Source organism: Pezoporus occidentalis, unplaced genomic scaffold (genome assembly GCF_034315485.1).
Source record: "Pezoporus occidentalis ecotype Australia unplaced genomic scaffold, CSIRO_AGI_Poc_V1 ctg22, whole genome shotgun sequence".
Lineage (NCBI taxonomy): Eukaryota > Metazoa > Chordata > Aves > Psittaciformes > Psittacidae > Pezoporus > Pezoporus occidentalis.
In genome coordinates this window covers 4,364,455-4,383,488 of record NW_026914072.1, presented here as the reverse complement: position 1 = coordinate 4,383,488, position 19,034 = coordinate 4,364,455, and the positions used below count along the sequence as shown (strand labels likewise).

Here is a 19,034-nt window from a genome sequence, read left to right as displayed (position 1 = left end):
TTTTCTCTCTACTGCCAGTGAGTTTTGCTCCTCCCAGGTGCTCCTAGCTCTTAAATCCTCTGTCTTCCATTGAATTCATCTTCTTATCCCCAGTTTCTGATTTTGTGTATTTTACCGCTGTCTCCTGATTTTTTTTTCCTTTCTTCCTTTCTCTCTTATTGCTCCCTGCTCCACCTTTTCCAGGGGCTGGCCCACACCAGCAGTCCCTCTGTGAAGGCGTGTGGCACAAGAGCATGCCCAAAGCCCTTCAGCCCTGACTTCTGGAATTCTTACTCCCTCCATCCTGACCTGCAACAAGCTCCGTTTTCCATTATTGCCAATCTTTATTCCAGTATTAGGTTTTTCTTCTATGTGAGATGTAGTTGTCCAAACATGGCGCTCTGAGGATGGTTAATTTTGCCAATTTTTAAATGAAATGACAAGTTTTTAACTGGATCAGATTTTGAACATCGGAGAGAAATTATTTCCCCTTTTTCTCTTTCTTTCTGTCTCAGATTCGTTACATTTCACAGACTCAAGGTTTGCCAGGAGAGCAGTTGTTGAACATGGGGACGAAAACCGCAAGATTCTTCTGTAGAGAAACAGATGCACCATATTCTAGTTGGAGATTAAAGGTAAACAGTATAAGGTAGTAGAAAACTGCATATTATTTTGTGAACAGAGAAACCAGAGAGACCAAGATTCACTTGAATACTGTTGCTCACTTCTGTATCTCCTGTGTGTTTTGTCAGTCCTTGCTCTGTATCTCTTCCATTTTTCCCATTTCCCAAAATCAGCACCCCAAGCTCATGCCCATGTTTCCTCCCTCCAGAGGTGCTAAATGACCTTTGTTTTGATTTTTTTTTTTTTTGCCTCTTACCCAGTTACTACTTTTCACTTCTCTTTTAAGAATTTGTCTCTGAGGCGCCTAAAGTGCTTCGGCAAGATTCATTCAAAACCAGCTCCAGGATCAGCAATTCCTGGGAGAAAAAGGAGGTGAAGAAACAACATGACTGTGTGCAGCTTGTTTGCTTCCGATCTGCTAAAACAGTCCTTGCTGGTTGAAAGCTGCAGTACTATGAAAGCAGATGAAATACAAAATATGTACTTTGGTGGTCTGCACACCTTGCTTCTCTCTGAGCAGCATCACTGATGGGTGCTTACATTCACTCTTGTTTTCACATTCAGTATTTAAAATATACCAACTGTGTGTATGTAAAAAAGTATAAAAATAACAAGAAAAAGAAAGCAAGGAGAAACTGAACAGAGTCTGCCTGGTTTTTAGTTTCTTTCTTTTTTTTTACAGTGATGTATTGCTGCTGTTTGGAGTTAAAGGTCTGAGTTTTAGGAAATAGGTAAAATACAAGTAATAGGAAACTTGTGATGGATAAATATAAGCTCACAAGAGAGTTGTTAAACAGCTCTGACAGGCTTTCAGCACTTCCTGTGTGATTTACAATCTATTGCAGTCCAGTACTGTGGTCAGTCAGACCTGAAGTTTAGTAAGTTTTTTATTTTGATTTAGAAAATGAAAGTAGTCAGCAAAGCAGCATCCAAACACACAACTGAAATATTAACTAAAAAACCCAGCCAAAACAACATGTTTTAGGTCAACGCTTAAAGTTACTTTGTAGTTACAAGTGACCTTTGTTGTCAACTTCTAAACTCGGCTTTCCTTTTCTATTTTGAGACATTGGAAGAGCACGAGGCAGAGACAGGTATGAAGTCTAAAGAGGCCAGAAAGTATATTTTCAACAGTTTGGATGATATAGTGCACGTGAGTATGAAAGCATTCTTCCTTTGCCAAAGGGTGGGAGTGAATGGTGACTTGAAAACATCTTTCTTAGTTTTGAAATAAACACCTTTTAGAATATTGTTGTACATCAGTTGTATCTGTTCTTCTCTGTATATGTTGCTCTGAGGAAAATGTCTGTGTCAGCCCTTTGGACTGTTTATAAAGATCTTACTTGTCATTGCTTGTGTTTAAACATTGCTACTTGTCCTTGTGGTGGGGTAACTCTTTAATTTCATGTATAATGTGTACTTTCTGTTCTGCTTATCTGCCATACTGGATAAAAAAAGAACACATATGGAGTCTGTTATCTTAAATATAGAATTTCCAGTTTAGTTCTGCCATCTTAACAATATAATTCTCAGTATAATCGGTCTTATTTTTAAGCAAACAATTGGTTCTTCACTTTTCTTTAGCTTCATAACTATCTAGTCAATAACAAAAGTAGATTTTTTCATTCTCTTCCATATCCTGAAAAAAGAATAAAACCTTTCTTGCAAGATTAGCATTAATACATGTTTGAATTTGATTTTTCTGAAGATTACGTATGTAGTTTAAGTTAGATCATATAAAGGTCTTTATCCCAAATCTTACTCCATAACTTCTAAGTCCCAGACTGGAATAAAGCCTTCAGGGGTTTTTAGCTTTAGAGTGAAAGGGGAGTGGTGTGTGTGCAAAAAAAAAGTCATCAGTTCCAAGCCAACCGCACTGGGATGAGCTGGCAAACGCACAATGCCCCACGTGATAAAATCACTGAATATTAGTGTTCTACAGCAGAAAGCAATAACAGGAGTTGAGTCTTCTCTCTGATTGTTTTGTTCAATGCCAGGTGAACATGGTGATGGATTTGGAAGGAAGTGACCTGTTGGCAGAGAAGGCAGATAGGAGGGAGTTTGTCAGTCTGTTGAAGAAAATGTTGCTTATCGACGCTGATTTAAGAATCACTCCAGCTGAGACCCTGAACCATTCTTTTGTTACCATGAAGCACCTCCTTGATTTTCCTCATAGCAACCAGTATGTAACACACAAAAATTACTCTAAATCTCTGTTGTAGTGATTCACATGTACAGTGTTGTTTCCTCTGCTGTCAAGAGTGAAAAATCTTTTGTCATTTTTGTAGCATCTTAGAGAATTCTTTCAAGTGCTTGCAGTGTTAAAGACATCTACTTGGTCAAGGAAACTGTTAGAATAACGTTTTTTCTTTTCTGACAAGTAACATTCAGAGCAATAGATCTGTGAATTATCATTTTTATGCCTGGTTGTTCCAGTTCCAACACTGCAGAAACCTGGGCTTGATTTTTGGCAATGTGAAGAGCGTTAGTTTCTGTCAGTCAGTGAGAGCTAGGGTTACAGACTTCCTCTTGAGGTGAATGCCTTGGATACCACCTTCTGTGGAAATGTGGGCTTTGAAATTTTATCTCCCCTGCATTGTTCCAGGGAATTGTTCTATACATTTAACAACAGGAAATTCTAATTTAAGCAACTTATTTTTTTTGTTTTGATAGAGTGAAGTCCTGTTTTCACATCATGGATATTTGCAAATGGAGATCAAATTTGTATGATTTAAGTAATCGCAATAGAACATCACTTATGAGACCAGTTGCCTCAGGCAGTGCAGCTAACCTGACTGCGAGCTTTACCAAAATTGGTCCACTGAGAAGTCAGGTAAAAGCACTTATTTCTTTCTATTTTTTATAGTTATAAATTCGGTTAAGGCAGTTTCTCTACTTAATTTCATACTTTAAAAACAAGTGTATCTGTTAATTGACAAAATACTGTACTCTCGGTTTTTCCTTGTGTTTTCTTAAACCGTTTAGAATTATGTTTCAAAAGTCAGTCACAAACGGCCATAGCAAAGCAGTGCTGTACTGCAGTGCCCTCCCGTGGTCAAACGGCATTACTTCCTGTAAAATGTCCGAAATCTTTAATCTGTGGAAGTTATTTTATTTGTTTATTATATAAGCTGGTGGGACAAGTATGTGAGAGATTTCGATTCACAGTTATGATGTTGCCTGTACTACATCTGTTCCCATAGGAATTAACTGCATCTACTCATTCAGTTTTGCAACAAGGGATACCGCTGCAGGCAGGCGCTGCTCAGTTTGGTTGCAGTGATGTTTTCCAACAGGCATTGATTATATGTCCTCCAACTATTCAAGGTATGTTTAACTGTAATTCTTACAGTTCCTAAAATACAAGCATCACTATCTGTCTGTTAGCAGTATTTGAGTTTTCTATTATATCCACTTAAGCTATATATTTAAAATAATTTTATTTTATTAATAAAAAAAAAAATAGCAGGTAAGTCAAGTCCAGATACACTGCACCTTTCTGAAAGAAAGAGCAAATCAGCCTCTGCAGAAAATTAGTTAAGCAATCCAGAGCCCATCTTCATGGACCACACACACATACATATGTGTGTATATACATATCCTGGGTAAAATAGAGGAACACAGTGTAAAAGCCGAAGCAAAAAAGGAGGGTATTCTGAAATAAAATTTGAGAGGAAACAAGAAAAATAAAGTGAATGTCAGTGTTGTTTTTTTTTATAACACTTGTGGCAAATCTGGACAATAAAGTTGGGAGTTTTTATTGGACTATGAATGCTTAGGAAAACATCAGGAAACTTGGGACTTCTTTTAAGGGCATAGGTGCCCAGTGTAAACAGTGTCATGTTTACTGTCCTATGGTTATGATGAACTGGGACAGCTTGATAGAGCTGCCACAGGCTTCTCATGTCTGAAAAACACATCACTGAATCTTTGAGATTGTCCTTGCATTGTGCTGTGAGGAGGAAAGGGCAAATTGGCTGAACTATCCTGTATTACAAAGGGTAAAATTGATTTAAGCATACAATTTTGTATTTATTGTAACAAATAATTGGCTGAGAATTCGATTCTTAGAACCATTTGAAAGACTGTGAGGTGGAAATGCTAGCACAAATGTATTTCTCCAGTGTAGAAAACATCCAAATAAGCATAGGCATCTTTGGAAGGACACGTGGTAATGCAGTTGCCCTCTGTTTCCCTAAACAAATGCATTTGTATAATGCAAACATAGGTCTTAGTTTTTTTGAGGAATCTTTAAAACTTCATGTAGATCTCAGAATGTATCAAGCAACACTTGTTTTGTCTTTTTATAAGGGGGATCGACAACAAACAAAACCAAACAAAATGCCAGAACACTTTCAACCTAAATTTAGAGCCCAGGAAGTCTCTTTATCTTTTTAGATAAAGAAAGATAAAGCATACTTTCTCAGTAATGTTATTTGTGCCTGCTGCATCTGTCTTGGGTTTCAGAAACTCGTGAAAGCTCCAAGTGGTCACTGTGCGGTGTCAGGGTCTGTATGAACTAAATGCATAGCTCCAGACAGATTTCTTGCTGAGCACTTAGTGTGGCTAAATGATTTCTTATTTAAATTGTATACATGCTTTAGACAATGACATAGTGCATACTTTAAAAACTCTATTCATCTGGGCATAATGAAAACAGTAAAGTGATTATGGAAAAGGAAACAGTACAAAGAAATACTTTTATCTGTGATCTATATACTGTATTCTTAGTATGGCAATAAACTTCCAAATTTAAATTCTGCCGCAGCTTGAATGAAGGGAATATGTTGTGTCCATCACACAGGTGTTGAGTTGCTGGCACGGATGCTGTTGAATATCTGAAATGCTAAAGCTCACTACTTCTGGCAGAGTGAAGATTTTGCTCTTCTAGAGGGCTGTGTGGAAAATATTAATCAGCCGTGTTTCAAAATTAAAAGCTGTGGACTGCATTGTCATAACTTAGTGTTGTGTTACAACTTGAGAGAATTGCATCAGATGAAGATTTTTGTTCATTCTTTATTGTAAAGATATAAAACAAAACCAAAACACTTTCAACCTTTAGTTTAATAGTTCTTTAGTAGTTACCTCCAAACACCCACTGCTAAGTCTTTGACTAGAAGACAAGAGACGAAGTGCACTTAGAAGATGTGAAATCAGTATATTTGCCCGGACAGTATTTTTTTTTCTAGCATAACTATTCTGTTGTAGTATCTGTGGAAAAATTTCCTCTTTCATTTTGTTTAACATTATTATGTCAAAAATTGCAGTGTTCCTATACATCTGTTACTTTCCTGTGGCAATAATGAAATATATACAAAGCATGAAATGCATCTATTTCCTATTATGCTGTTGTGGTAATATTCTAACAGTGCTATGATTTGCATTATTTTGATGAGGAGAGGAATAGGTTTATGGATTCTACTGCAAATATTTGATGGTATGCACAGAAAGGTTTATATTGTTTCCCACAAAAGGGGTAGTAACAAATAGGGGCATCTAATGCATGGCATTGCTGGCTATAAAAGCAGAGAGAAATGGATTTCAGCTAGCTGGAAGAGCATGGAATGTGCAAGAGTCACTTGTGAGAAGCTTTGAAATTCAATTCTGCTTACTTTCTGCTTCCTTTCCAATGCTTTTAATGTAAGCTCTTGATCAAGAGTAAACATTTAGCTCTGCAGAACTTTCTGCCAAAATCATTCCAATGTCTTGTATCTTTCCAAACAAATAGCTATTGGCAGCATCAAATGATGCCAATTACAGCATCAAAGGCTTGTGCAGGTACGTAATAGCACACAAATCTTTTAGGTGTTGACTTATTTGGCTCAAAAGTCTTAACTATGGAATCAGATTGTAAACACATTAAAAATAGGTTATAAAATTATCCTTTACGTTTGCATTTTGCTCAGAAAATGTATGCAAGACTGATGTTCTTCTGAAAGCTGGGGTATGTGTTTTTCTCTCTGACAGGAATTCCTACAAACCATAGTAAACCCACCAGTTTCTCCCTGAGGGTGGATAACGCAGTTCCGTTGGTGACCCAAGCCCATGCAATTCAGCCACTCCAGATTCAAGCAGGATTCCTTTCTCAGGTTGGCTTGCTTTCAAAGTAAAAATCTTACTATCAGTTAGCAAATACTTTTGCCCTGTCAGTTTCTGTTGCAGCCCCTTTTCTGTTTTGTGAGGAGCTACAAGCAGCTAATGTAAATTCAGTCGTTCCCCATGTCATGAAATATTCTCTGCTTCCTGCAGACTTGGTTGAATCAGACCCAGCAAATACTGGTTCCTGCGTGGCAGCAAGTAGCACCGGTGGCAGCTCCTCCTACAACTCTGGCCTCTGATCCTGTGGCTGGCCCACAGAGGCTTGGAGACTGGGGGTAAGCCCACATATTTGTGTGCGACACCTTAATGGCTTTGATTTAACAAGATCTATGGATGCTGATGCAAATGAGTTGCAATATCAAACTTCCTTTGCTTCTCTTCAGGAAGGTGATTACCCAGGGCACCCATTACAGTTCAGTGATACCGCAGCCTCTTCTAACACATCAGATAACCTTGTCTGCCCCTCAGCCGATTAGTGTGGGCATTGCACACGTTGTCTGGCCTCAGCCTGCAGCTACCAAGAGGAACAGACTCTGTCAGAACAGGTTGGTAGAATGTTTCTAACATTCAAAGATGGTGCTGCCATTGCTGTTCAGTAGACAGGAGAATAGCCTGTAATGGTGACATGTTTGTTAGTGGCAGTTTTACTTAAACAGTCTCTTGGGAAAATTTGTCCTTTCTGCCCAGTATTTTCAATGTTGTTTTGATAATACAGATTAAGTGGAAAAAAACTTGAAATAATAAGTTTTATCTCCTCTTAAATAGCATGTGCAAAGTTGTCTTCATAGCCTTTGGGAAGGTATAAGAATACGATGAAGTAGCTGTGATGAGATATTCCTAAGCCTGTGGGGATGAAGATATATCAGGTTTAGACAACTGAAAATAAAAAAGAGATACCAGGGTTGCAGTATACCTTAAAATTATCTTAAGAATAGTTTTTCTTTTACTGGTAGCCAAAAATTCTTCAGCTGCTTGCTAAAGAAAATATGTCCCACTGCTATATAGAGTATTTGCAAAGGTGGGGGATGCTTAGTAAAGAGGAAAGCATGGGTAACAAAGGACAGTATCAGCAGTCTTGTATTAAGCTGGTAGCCTCTAGATGAAATCCTTGCTTTTGTTTTCAGGGAGAATCTCTGCAGGAAATCTGGCAGTTTTCAGGTCTGTTGCTACAGAGTCACTAAATATCAAATGGTGTGTTTTCTTCACAGGAGCAATGTGTTACAGAATACCAATATCCAAAATTCAGCCTTTATAGCTCCAAAGATACTTAACCTGAAGGCTATAAAGAGAATAAGTTGTATAGAAGCACAGGACAATCTTAACTCAGAAGGACAGGAAAGTAACTGTTGTGAAGCATTGGTCAGGCTGGATCCTGATTCACCACGTGCAACCAAACAGCGCCAGGCTATCTTCATTGCCAGCTCCCCCAGCCCAGCAGTCAGTGTGATCACCATCAGCAGTGACACAGATGACGATGACATAGGACGAACGCATTCACTGACAGAGTAAGAATCGATGTGTACCTTTGTTAAGGTGCTCCTTAAATATAACTGTCTTAGCATAGGTACTGCATTCAATGACTGCACTCAAAAAAGACAGTGCACAGCCAACCAAATTTCACTAAGCAGGTAACTCTGTAGCAGTATATTATTTGAAAAGGAAATATTCTTTTAGAAGTCTGCATCTTTAATCTGTGCATGTTAGGCATTTTCAAACCAGAATACTTTCAGGCCTAGCATGCTTTTTTATCTTAATACTGTCACACCCAATTTATTTGTTGAAGGTTAGTCTTACGGCTTTGTATAATCAATGGTGGCATTCTAGCAGTAGCATGCAGTAGATAATATTACATATATATGAGTAATAAATACTTGTCTAGCAGCTTGAAAAGGTGTGCATTTGGATGTAAAAGCAGAATGCTGAGTGTGGTCTCCCAAAAGGGTTTTCTTCCACAAAGTTATCAAAGGAGCATGCCTCATTTTCAATGAGGGCTTAAAAGTTTAATGTTTGTTTGACTTTATTTTTGCTTGTAATGATTCTGAAGTGGAAGAACATGTATTTTAAACCTAAACTTTTTCAAATGTTTCAGAGCACTGAACTTGCTTTGAAGCAAGTTGTAAAAGCTTTAATGTATTTGTGTTAGTATTGGTTCAGTGAAAAACTTGTTCATTTAGTAGGTTTCAAAAAATGCATGATTAGCCTGGAATTTCAAAAGAACAATAAAAAGGTTTAAAATCTGTTTTGGATGTAAAAGACAAAAGGAATTGGATATTAATTTACATTTCAGGGATCTTTTCTACTAGTTGGACCCTTTTTATTCCATAATTGCACCTAAGTCAATGGCATTGGAAAGAACAAACGAGAAGTGGGATGTGTGCTCTCTTTCTTTTTGTGTGGTAGGTGTAAAGGCAGACTCGACTGCGAAGCCTGCCAGAGCACCCTCAACATTGATCGCGTGTGTTCTCTCAGCAGTCCTGACAGCACTCTGAGTACGAGCTCCTCCGAGCAGTCTAGTCCATCTCCTTGCAAGAGAACCAACAGGTAAAACATTGTGCCCCTTTCAATGAACAAAGGTCCCAATATAAAGCCGACTCAGCTTATACTAAAAGTAGAAAAAAAAAAAAAAGCAAGAGCTTTTTGTTACATTGCCATCTGGTGAGGCTGAATGATGTATTTAAAAATTAATCTGTTGGCCTACAGTTGAACAGAGTAGACTGTGCTTGTATTGTTCCTAACAGATCTGTCTTGCTACATTGGAACTTTTCAGAGTACTGAATGAGTGATGTTTATACAGAAAATATAAACATCTTGCATGCAGCTTCCTTTAGAACAAAAATCTTCTATGGTTGCAAAATTAAGTAAGCCAAAGTGGGATGGTGACAGATTTGAAGTTAGCAGAACATCTTTCATTTTCACACCCTCTTGTTGTCCCGTTGTATATCTTGTAATCTTTAATGACGTTGATGCCTTTTTTTCTTCTGTCAGCCCTAAGCATCACTTATGTGAACGTTGCTCGTATGAGCAGCTTTAAAATATCTGACATCTAGCTTAAGCCTTCATTTTTGTACATTATTCAAAATTCACTCTTAGAGAAACATTCAACTTGAATCTGAACTATTTTATGGCATTTTTTTCTACAGTACCTGAGAGCTTGACATTAAAGCATCTCTCTGTGTGATACTCTTAACCCGTGACTCGGTCAGAAGTTGCTACTGACTTGGGACGTTCTGGCACCTGCAGATGGGTTTCCGTCTCATTTTAGTCCCTGTCCTTCTGGTGCTAATATGCTGAAATTTTAATTGTAGCTACTTGTGGCACTTCTACAAATCAGATTCCTAGGTATGAGTTTGCGGACCAAGAAATACTTGATATCTCTAGTTGCTGGTATTGACAAAAGGTTTGGTTTAATATGATTTACCCAATATCACACAGAAATACTGTGAGCTAGGGATACAATTAATTTTCTTCAAGCAACCTGTAGGTGCTTGACGAGTTCTTTCATTTTTATTCTTCAATTCACTTCCCATTTTCTGTAGAATAGCTTACTGTATGGAAGAGAGTGATTCAAATTCGGAGCAGTTTCATTTTGCAAAATGAGTAAGATTGGAGTCTTAATGGAAAACCAGTTTGTTTAACTAAAGATTTTTATCACAGCATGTGTTGGTGAGGGAATGGAACTGCTAGTCTGTACAGGCAGATTTATGTGTTTGAAATTTTGGACAGCCTGAGTTAATGATGCTTTTAATGGATAATTTACATATAGCAGTGATTCTGTTTATATAAACACAGTCTTCTCCCCTCAGAAGAAAAACAACCAACCAACTTGTGCATGAACCGCTTTGGAATCTATTTGATGTTTTGTAAGGCCTGAAATCTTGGGTGAACAAATCTCTGAAGTTATTGGACACTGAATACACTGAAAGGTGTGGTAGGTTGTTCTCGAGGGCTTGGAAGGTGTATTCGGAGGAGATAGCATGTATAGTCTGATGAGTGCTAGGACTAAGGAAAGGTTTTGTTTACTCAAGATGCAGCTTTGTGTTATACTTAATCCAGTCACAGGTTTAGGGGTGGATTAGCTTTCTGTAAGGTTACTGAACTGATCCAACTCATCCAGCTAGCTCCAATAACAGAAGTATAGTAATAGAGCATGTGGATAGATTTTTCATTTTGGCATGGTGGCTTGACGTAGAAGATAATCCCAAACAAATTTCTGTGATTTCTGGAACTTTGAAGATATTGAAATTAAAAGTTGCCAGAGTTCTCTAGGTGGACTAAACCAGATATATATCCCTGGTCCTATTTTCAAGCATTTGTCATTTCTGACTGTAAAACAAGAAAATAACTAGAAGCATTTGAAGAATTTCTGTTCAGATGGTTAAATTTTAACCAGGAATTTTGTTACGATCTACACTTACTTATTCATCAGCACATACTGTTCATGTTACCTCCATTCTCTTGCTTTCTATATAATCCATACCTGGCACAATCCCAGATGAGAACTAGTTAATTTGCTTTTTTGTTGTTGATAGAGATGCATCCGTGATGTACCCTTTTACTTGTGTAATGATACATAAGTGAGATTAATATATTTTCTGGAATTATACCTCATTGTAAATTAGTTTTCTTTGCCAGGTTGTTTACTACTTGTTACCTAATATGTGTTTGGTTCTGGTTCCACTGGCGGAACTTTGGTTTCACCTCCAGCAGCTGACATTTAACTTCTTCTCAGCCCTTTCTTCTTCTAATAGAAGCATGGAGCTTCATTAAATGTTAGCAAAGGCTGTTATTATGAGTTGGTTTCTTCAGCTCTTTGTCTTGTAGCTGCCTTGGTAAAAGCAGTGGTGGAGTTGAGTGAGTTTGCACCACTTGACCAGGATGGATTCCAAAGACCACAGGTGCTGTCATAGACGCTGTGTAGATAGAGAGGGTTGTTTGTCTCCTTCAGCTAAACCCATGACAAAGAATCTGTCAATTGTGCCAGGCAGTGCTCTTTGGAGGAGCTTCAGAAAGACATCATTTTTCAGTAGATATGGTCTAGTGTGGCTGCTGGTGGTTGATCTGCAGATGAGAGGGGGCTGCCTTTCACCATGCAGATTGCTTCCTCAGCACGTTATCTCTCTTCCTGACTCTCAAGAGCCCTAGGGACAGCTTTTCACAGACTCTGTGATGTGGCTGGTTTCTAGAAGGAAATTAGATAAGTATGTTCTCATTTGCTAGTGTAATAACCATCAGGAGACATAAAAAGTTATGTTTTGATTCAGGAAGAAATGAAATTATCTTCTTCAACCTTTTATTTTTCCCAAAAATGTAGAATTCAGTGGTTTATTTAAGAAATAATTTACAAAGTGGGTACAAGTTGGGTTATGCACCTAAATATGTAGAAGTTATCTCCTTCCTATAAACCTTGGGTGGTATAGCTCAAATGTTGAACTGCCATCTGAATATCCATGCTTGTATAATTAAAATATGACCTTTTTTATCCACCTTGCAGTAGCTTCATTTCTGTACGTTTCCTGCAATAATTTTGTAAAATGCATCTGTGTTATAAAAATGTGTCGTTTCAATGCAATACTTTGATTTCTGGACAGTATGTCAGATGACGAACAAGAGAGCGGATGTGATACGGTAGATGGTTCCCCAGCTTCAGACTCTTCAGGACATGACAGCCCATTTGTGGAAAATGGCTTCATAGCTAATACCAATAAAAATAAAGACGCGAGAGCATCTGTTAAGCCTGAAAGCCAGTCAGCTGTTTGCACAGTAGTGGTACCACCAGTGAGACTTCAAAACAGGTTACACCTTGATGAACAGATGGTGAATACAGGTAAGTTAGTCCAGGTGTGTTTTTTTTCTTTCTAGACCAGTAAATAAGAATAGAAATTTGAACATTTATTCAATAGCCGTATATGTGGAGATTTTGACCTACTCATCTGTCTGGTAATCTGTAATAAACACTGCTAAATTGTGTTGGGTTTTGACTTTAATTAGCGTATTATTTTATTATTTCTCCCTGTATGCTGAAGCAAACGAAACTTTCTCTAACTTTTGTTAAAAAACAATAGTGACAACAAAACTGTAACATTGTTCATTTTATATCTTGGAAGATGCTCCATGCCAGCCACTGAAAAAGGGTCGATCTGTCCTGGGAAGGATAAACCATTCTTCTATTGTAGGAAACCGTCAGCAAAAACTGGCATCAGCGTTCCATCAGCAACAGGTTAACTTCAGTCAGGTATGTATACTTACTCACTTCTAAGAAGTACTTTTTCTGTCTTGAGGATCCAAACGTGCTGACTGCTTACAATTTCAATTGCTGTCAATGGCAACTGCAGGTTTTCAACACCTTGATTACAGAACTGTTCAAATCTTGAAAAATGGATTTCAACTTACGGGGCAAGTCATAAGTATCTTTCACTTTTGGTCATTTTCTTAAAGCAGCTGACTTTATTTTTTAAAATGATAGAAAAGCAATACTGGGAAAATTAGCAATGCCTATATAAAATCAAAGCATGAGACAAAGTGAAAAATACTTTAATATTTTTTTCTCCTACGTACAAATATTAAAATGCCCAATAGTACACGTTTAAAAACTGCAGCTCTGTTCACTCTTGTTCTATTAATAGTGTGCATGAGAATGCTTGTAGTTTGAGTATCCAGAGATAGGATAGAGCTTAGCTAACCCAACTGGTTCTTGCCTTTACTTCCAGGTAGTGAAGCTGTGGAGGGGGGTTGGCGGGGAGAGAGAGGTTGTGATTGTAGTTCAATCCAGTGTTGGAAGACAGCCAAATTAATTTGAAAGCTACTTTTATCATTTCCCAACAACATAATAAATGTGTCTGCTATGGCTGAGAACTGAAGTTGAAGTCGCTTTTATTTAATTAGTTTTGAACTGTAGCTGCACCGAGCTTTTGTTTAGGTATCTGGAGGTGCATTTAATATAAGCCTTGTCAAAGCCTTGCAGAGTAACTGTGAATATGAAATTGTAAGTTAAATACTAAAAACAAGCATGCTATAGGGAGATAAGAGGATTTACCAATAATAACTTGAATAGTTTAGACTGAAAGAAACATTTGGGTGGGTGACTTTTTTGCATGATAATGCAGAAGGATTGGTTTAATTAATTTTAAGCAAACCTTCATGTGATCAGCATAGTATTAATTTTTAATCTCTTCAGTGACAGCAGCTCCTCAGCCTCTTGGCAGAAAGTGTAGAATGTTATTTTAATTACAGAAATTTATGCTGATCCTTCCTTCTTTGGTAGATGCCCTGTGTAGTTTGAAGTCTGCAGCATTTAAAGGAAGTAATTGATTTTTAGGCTTTCTCTTTGTAACTGTTACCGATTGTCACATCTTCCTGTGATCACAGCCCTAGACTTCTGTTTGCCTAGTTGTCTCAGATGTTTTCAATCCGTTTATTATTTTTTCTGCTCTCCTCTAAAATTTCTCTCCTATTTGTCCTCTTTGTGCCTCATTATGGTGCCCAAACTGAATGCAGCACTTCCAATTGATGCCAAGCCAGTGCTGAGTAGAGTGGAATAAGCACCTTGCTCATGTGATACATGGTATTTCTGTTAAAACAGCCCAGCATGGCATTTTATCTTTTTTTCTTCTCCTTCTTTTTTTTTTTTTTTTGCAAGAGCATTACAATAACTTGTGTTCTGTTCACCATCTCTTATTGTCAGATTTCGTCTGTGCTACTATCTAAATAGCTAATAAATTTTATTTTTGTTTGTTTAAGCATTTAATTATTCCTGTCTCTATTTTTTTCTTTATTTTAAGTTAATTAGTTTTAGTGCATTCTTCAGTTTTTTCAAACTTTCTTTATACTTAGAAACATTAACACTTGCTCATTTCTGTGTGTGGACAGGTTCAGCACTTTGGATCTGGGCTGCAGGAGTGGAACGGGAACTACGGTCATTGGAGGCAGCAGGCTTACGTCCCGGCCAGTGTTGCCGGCCACGCGTTCTCCCTTCCTCAGGGAAGTCCGAACCACGCTGCTGTGCATGCTCCCCTCTCTGGAGGTCCCCACCTTGGAGGACAGCCTGCTCTTCTCCCATACCTGTCGCCAGCACCCCTTAGTACTGCTGCACCCGTTGCCCACCTCCTTGCCTCGCCATGTACCTCAAGACCCTTGTTACAACACCCAACGTACAACATAACTCATCCTAGTGGTATAATACAACAGGTTCCACTTGGCATAAATCCCCGTCTCTTACCTTCCCCAACCATTCATCAGACTCAGTACAAACCAGTTTTCCCACCGCATTCATACATTGCAGCATCACCTGCTTACACAGGATTTCCACTGAGTCCAACAAAACTCAGCCAGTATCCTTTTATGTGAGAACTCTGTTGAGGAAGCTCAATGATGTGGAAGTTTGATTTAAGAAGAAACATGGTATTTATTAAATATTAGCCATGGCACAACAGGAATTTTTTTTTTTTAAATCATGTAGACTTGGGTGCAATTTAAACAACTCTGAGCTTTAAAAAACTCACTTTTAATGTGTTTTGCACATTTGGTATAACTTGTCGTTGGTCATGTTATCTTCTTATATAGTAACTTTAGACAGGTGACTTACGGGAGCAGAAACCTGTTTTGCTCCTGCTATTTTTTATAAAATTGCCTTCTAACTAGTGCAAGACACGTCTACATTTGGGAAGCCATTCAGTGTACAGAACCAGAGCAACAGATGCACATGTGTCAGCAGTACAGTGTAGAAGTAACTTGTTTGTATCGCGTATCTTGGTGTTTAAATGTCAAGTCACTTATCTAAGAGTTGAGCTGTTTTTCACATTGCATGTGTCTTTTGCATGGGTGAAAAAAAAAAAAGCCTAAACATTGCTCTTAAATGTTGTTGTCCTAATAATCTCAGCTGCATTGTAAACTGTTCCCACACATAGTGCCTTAAATATTTGAGGTTGTTATTGTTATTACTTACGTAGAAATGTTGAGGACTGCAGCACTTAAAAATTCAGATCTGCTGATTTTTTGGTAGCGTAATGCTCATTCTTTGGGTTTTGTGTGGTCTGATTTTAGTATTGGGTGTGTTTTCCTTCCTAAGAAGGCAGCATGTTTTGCTGTAGCTGAATTTTGCTGTCTTTTTATTGCCCCCCCCCCCCCCCCCCCCCCGAATGATCTAGCTTCAAGACAAGCCTTTAATAGTTCTTAAGAAAAGTTGATTCAGTAGCTATTGAGTAGTGACACACAACACAGTATTTCATACTGGTAAATGGAACTGCAATACAGCCCAAGTAGTTTATTTTACAAGTGTTTGTCTAATTGGATATAATAAATCATTTAGAGGTGCGGTAGGCATGACTGACTAGCTAAGGAAAGGAAAAGCCAAGTGCTCATTGATCCATGATGGGATTTCATCTTAGCTTGAGCAAACCATGCAGTATTTAATAACTAGTAGCAGAATATTTACTATTGAAGCTTGAAAAGATGTGAGTTCTTTGTGTGCAATCTTTCATTTATGCATGGGAGAGATTTTAGTCTTTTGACATGATGGTATTTGTTTTAGCCTGCTGCGGGTGTTTGCTTATTTAATACATTCCTTCAGGGACGTCACTTACATGCTTTTTGCATTACTTTTTTCCTTAGGAAGTGTGTCTTTTCCCTTTTTTTTTTTCTTTTTTTTTTTTTATTTGTTTTGTTCAAATGAAGTTGCTTTTGCAGCACCAAAGACTTAATCATCCATTTCCTATAAAAGGTAGCTACTTTTTCATAGACCTCAAGTATCCTGTAGTGTAGAGATGGGATTTACAGAAGGTATTAAGCTGAGGCTGTGTTTTAACTTATGGGCAAGTAATAAATTGTATCATTTATCTTGAATGTATCATAGATAAGCTGCTATATAATGATTGCCACTTCAGATAGCTGTGAAATTAGGTGATTAACTAGTTCTTTCTTAGCCTTCTAATTTCTGTACAAGTCTAATTACATGAAATAGAAGCTGGGGTTTGGGTTTTGTTTTTTAGTTTATTTTGTTTTCATGTTTGAAGTGTCGTAACTACTATACTGTAAATGATGGAAGATGATTGCATATGTTTTTTTGGGGTGTGTTATTTGCATCAGTATTTTATCTCCATTAACTTTGAGCTCATCACTGCATATAAGTGGATGTATTGATGTAACTTAATTTTTTTATGTTTTCATATTGGCATTGTGTAGACACTTCAGAAGCTGCATCTTGCAGGCTTGACTTAACTTTTTTTTTAGACAAAATCTGGAATACAATCCTTGCGATGTTGACTGGAATAAGAGTGAAAAGCATTTGAGTTTAACTCTGTCAATAAGCTAATAACTGGTAATCTTTTTCTTTACTCCACTAATGCAAGCAGTGTTTTATTTAATGAATGTCTGAATGAAATAAATGTGCCTACATTTGATTTATTTTTTAAGTAATAACTAAAATACAACAGTATTAGATCATAAAAAATAATAAAAATACCAGCAGTACATTTTTAATCACACTGAAAATCAAGAAGCCTAACTTTTCCCAAAAGTTTCAGCGTTTTTAGTAATCAAGTCTATGCATTTTGTACAAGTGTGTGTATATAAAGTATACATTAGCAACTAGGAATATCCTGATGAATTTGGAATTATATCAACACATATAGAAAGCCTAAATATAGGGAGTCAAGAAAATGCTCAAAATGGATGTCCACCTTACCACTTCAAACCTGTGCTGTGTGGTCCAGCAGGTAGTTTTCTGTTCACTCCCTTGTGTTGGGAAGCGGTGTGATTTTGGTGCTCGCTCCATTGCAGGCAGTGGACACACCAAGAAGCACCAATGCAAATGGAGTAAATGGATTTTGTATTGTGATTACAAAAAAAAAAAAAAGAGACAAAAAAAAAAGACTGCATTTTTTTTTCTGGGGCCATGGGGATTTTCATTGGTCTGATGTATTTGCTGTACGTTCTTTTTACTGTGCTTAAGGTTTTTAGCTGACGTGATTGTTAAATTGACACAATTATCTGTATATCACAACAGAATACTTGTGTACGCAGGACAAAGTTGCTGTAAATGTGCCCCAAATTCCATCTGCTGCTCTTCTGAGGTATTGTCATTTTAGAAATGTCTGCGTTTCAAAGAAGGAGCTATTTGGGATCCCATCACAGCTTAAATTCAGCGTATGGGGGTGACTTACCCCACCCTGCAGTACACTCTGAGAGCACAGACCCCTGTCACTCTGCAAGGGTCAAGGCCCGTCTGCAGAACAGAAAACTGAAGCAGCTTTCAGGGTGAGGGCCTTTTCTGTGGAAAAAAGCCATCCTCTGGGAAGCAGTTCTACACCTTACCCTTCTAATGCCTTTTTTAAATAAAACACTGCATGACTCTGGAATTGCATATTACTTTAATTTGCAAGATTTATATGAATTTCTTGTGTTCGGTTTTTAACTTCAGGGTGTTTTATTGGTCAGATATGCTACTGTATTAACTTTTTTTTGTTTTAATTTTTACAGTTTCTGTTTTTACTACTAATTAACTCAGTTTGTGTTAAGTAAAAGTTAAATCACACACTGCAAGCTGTAGGAAGACTTGTTCTAGAAATACCCAGTGCTAGAGACTTGATTAATAAGTTTGAACTGTTACTGTTTAACAATTTGTAGACTTGTGGCTTTTTTTTGCTTTGGGTTTCTATGCTACACTAGTTTGCCATGTAGCAATTGCACTGTGCAATATTACAATATGAGGACTGGGAAAATTTTTTATGGATGTAATGTCTCTTACAGTTTGCGATAGTATTTCTTTCTAGTTCTCAGTGATTTAAATGTGACCAAGCCTTCTGTACTTTGTCACAAAAAGCGGGTTTTCCAGGTGACTATTTTGGTGAGTGTCAAAATAAGAATTTATGGTGTATTACTGTCAAGATTCACTTTGAATTAAAATATATATTGCAGCAGATGACTTTTGGTGGCTTTCATTCTTTGCTGTGTCATGTCATTCTTTGATGGATTAAGGTAAAAATAATGAAAATTCGCAGGGAGGGCTCTCAAATTCTGATCTAATCAACTGACTAAGCTGCTCTTCTTTCAGAAAGCTTAAGTTTTATTAACTTTCAAGGCTTGATTAGGAGGAGCTTGAGATTCTGCCTACAGCATAGACAAACCTTGAAGGTTCTTTGTCCTGGATGTCCCACTTTTACCCTTAGAAAAAGGTTGTCTGGTGTAGATACCAGCAGACACATCACTGCTGCCAAAGGTCATACCAACCCTGTGGCAACTGCTACGTGGCCAGCAGGAAGGTGCCCCAGTGCCACAGATGGTCCTGGGCAGTGAGTGTCCCCACATGGCCTGGTATGGACCAGATGTCTGTGGAAGGC

General features: G+C 37.7%; 1 protein-coding gene across 5 annotated transcripts in view; it reads left to right on the top strand.

The window, feature by feature from the left end:
* The window catches only part of HIPK3 (homeodomain interacting protein kinase 3), a 100,849-nt gene extending 82,233 nt beyond the window's left edge, over positions 1-18,616 (top strand). For 3 of the 5 annotated variants that reach the window (XM_062620258.1, XM_062620257.1, XM_062620259.1), the window contains exons 4-16: positions 495-614; positions 1,670-1,756; positions 2,601-2,785; positions 3,277-3,436; positions 3,807-3,930; positions 6,571-6,692; positions 6,853-6,977; positions 7,086-7,247; positions 7,911-8,207; positions 9,103-9,243; positions 12,291-12,526; positions 12,807-12,934; positions 14,569-18,616. In XM_062620258.1, the coding sequence (XP_062476242.1) occupies positions 495-614; positions 1,670-1,756; positions 2,601-2,785; positions 3,277-3,436; positions 3,807-3,930; positions 6,571-6,692; positions 6,853-6,977; positions 7,086-7,247; positions 7,911-8,207; positions 9,103-9,243; positions 12,291-12,526; positions 12,807-12,934; positions 14,569-15,045 (2,364 nt within the window). In that variant the 3' untranslated portion in view covers positions 15,046-18,616. The remainder of the gene's footprint in view (positions 1-494; positions 615-1,669; positions 1,757-2,600; positions 2,786-3,276; positions 3,437-3,806; positions 3,931-6,570; positions 6,693-6,852; positions 6,978-7,085; positions 7,248-7,910; positions 8,208-9,102; positions 9,244-12,290; positions 12,527-12,806; positions 12,935-14,568) is intronic. The other 2 variants (XM_062620261.1, XM_062620260.1) reach the window with 2 other exon arrangements.
* The last annotated feature ends 418 nt before the right edge of the window (positions 18,617-19,034 follow it).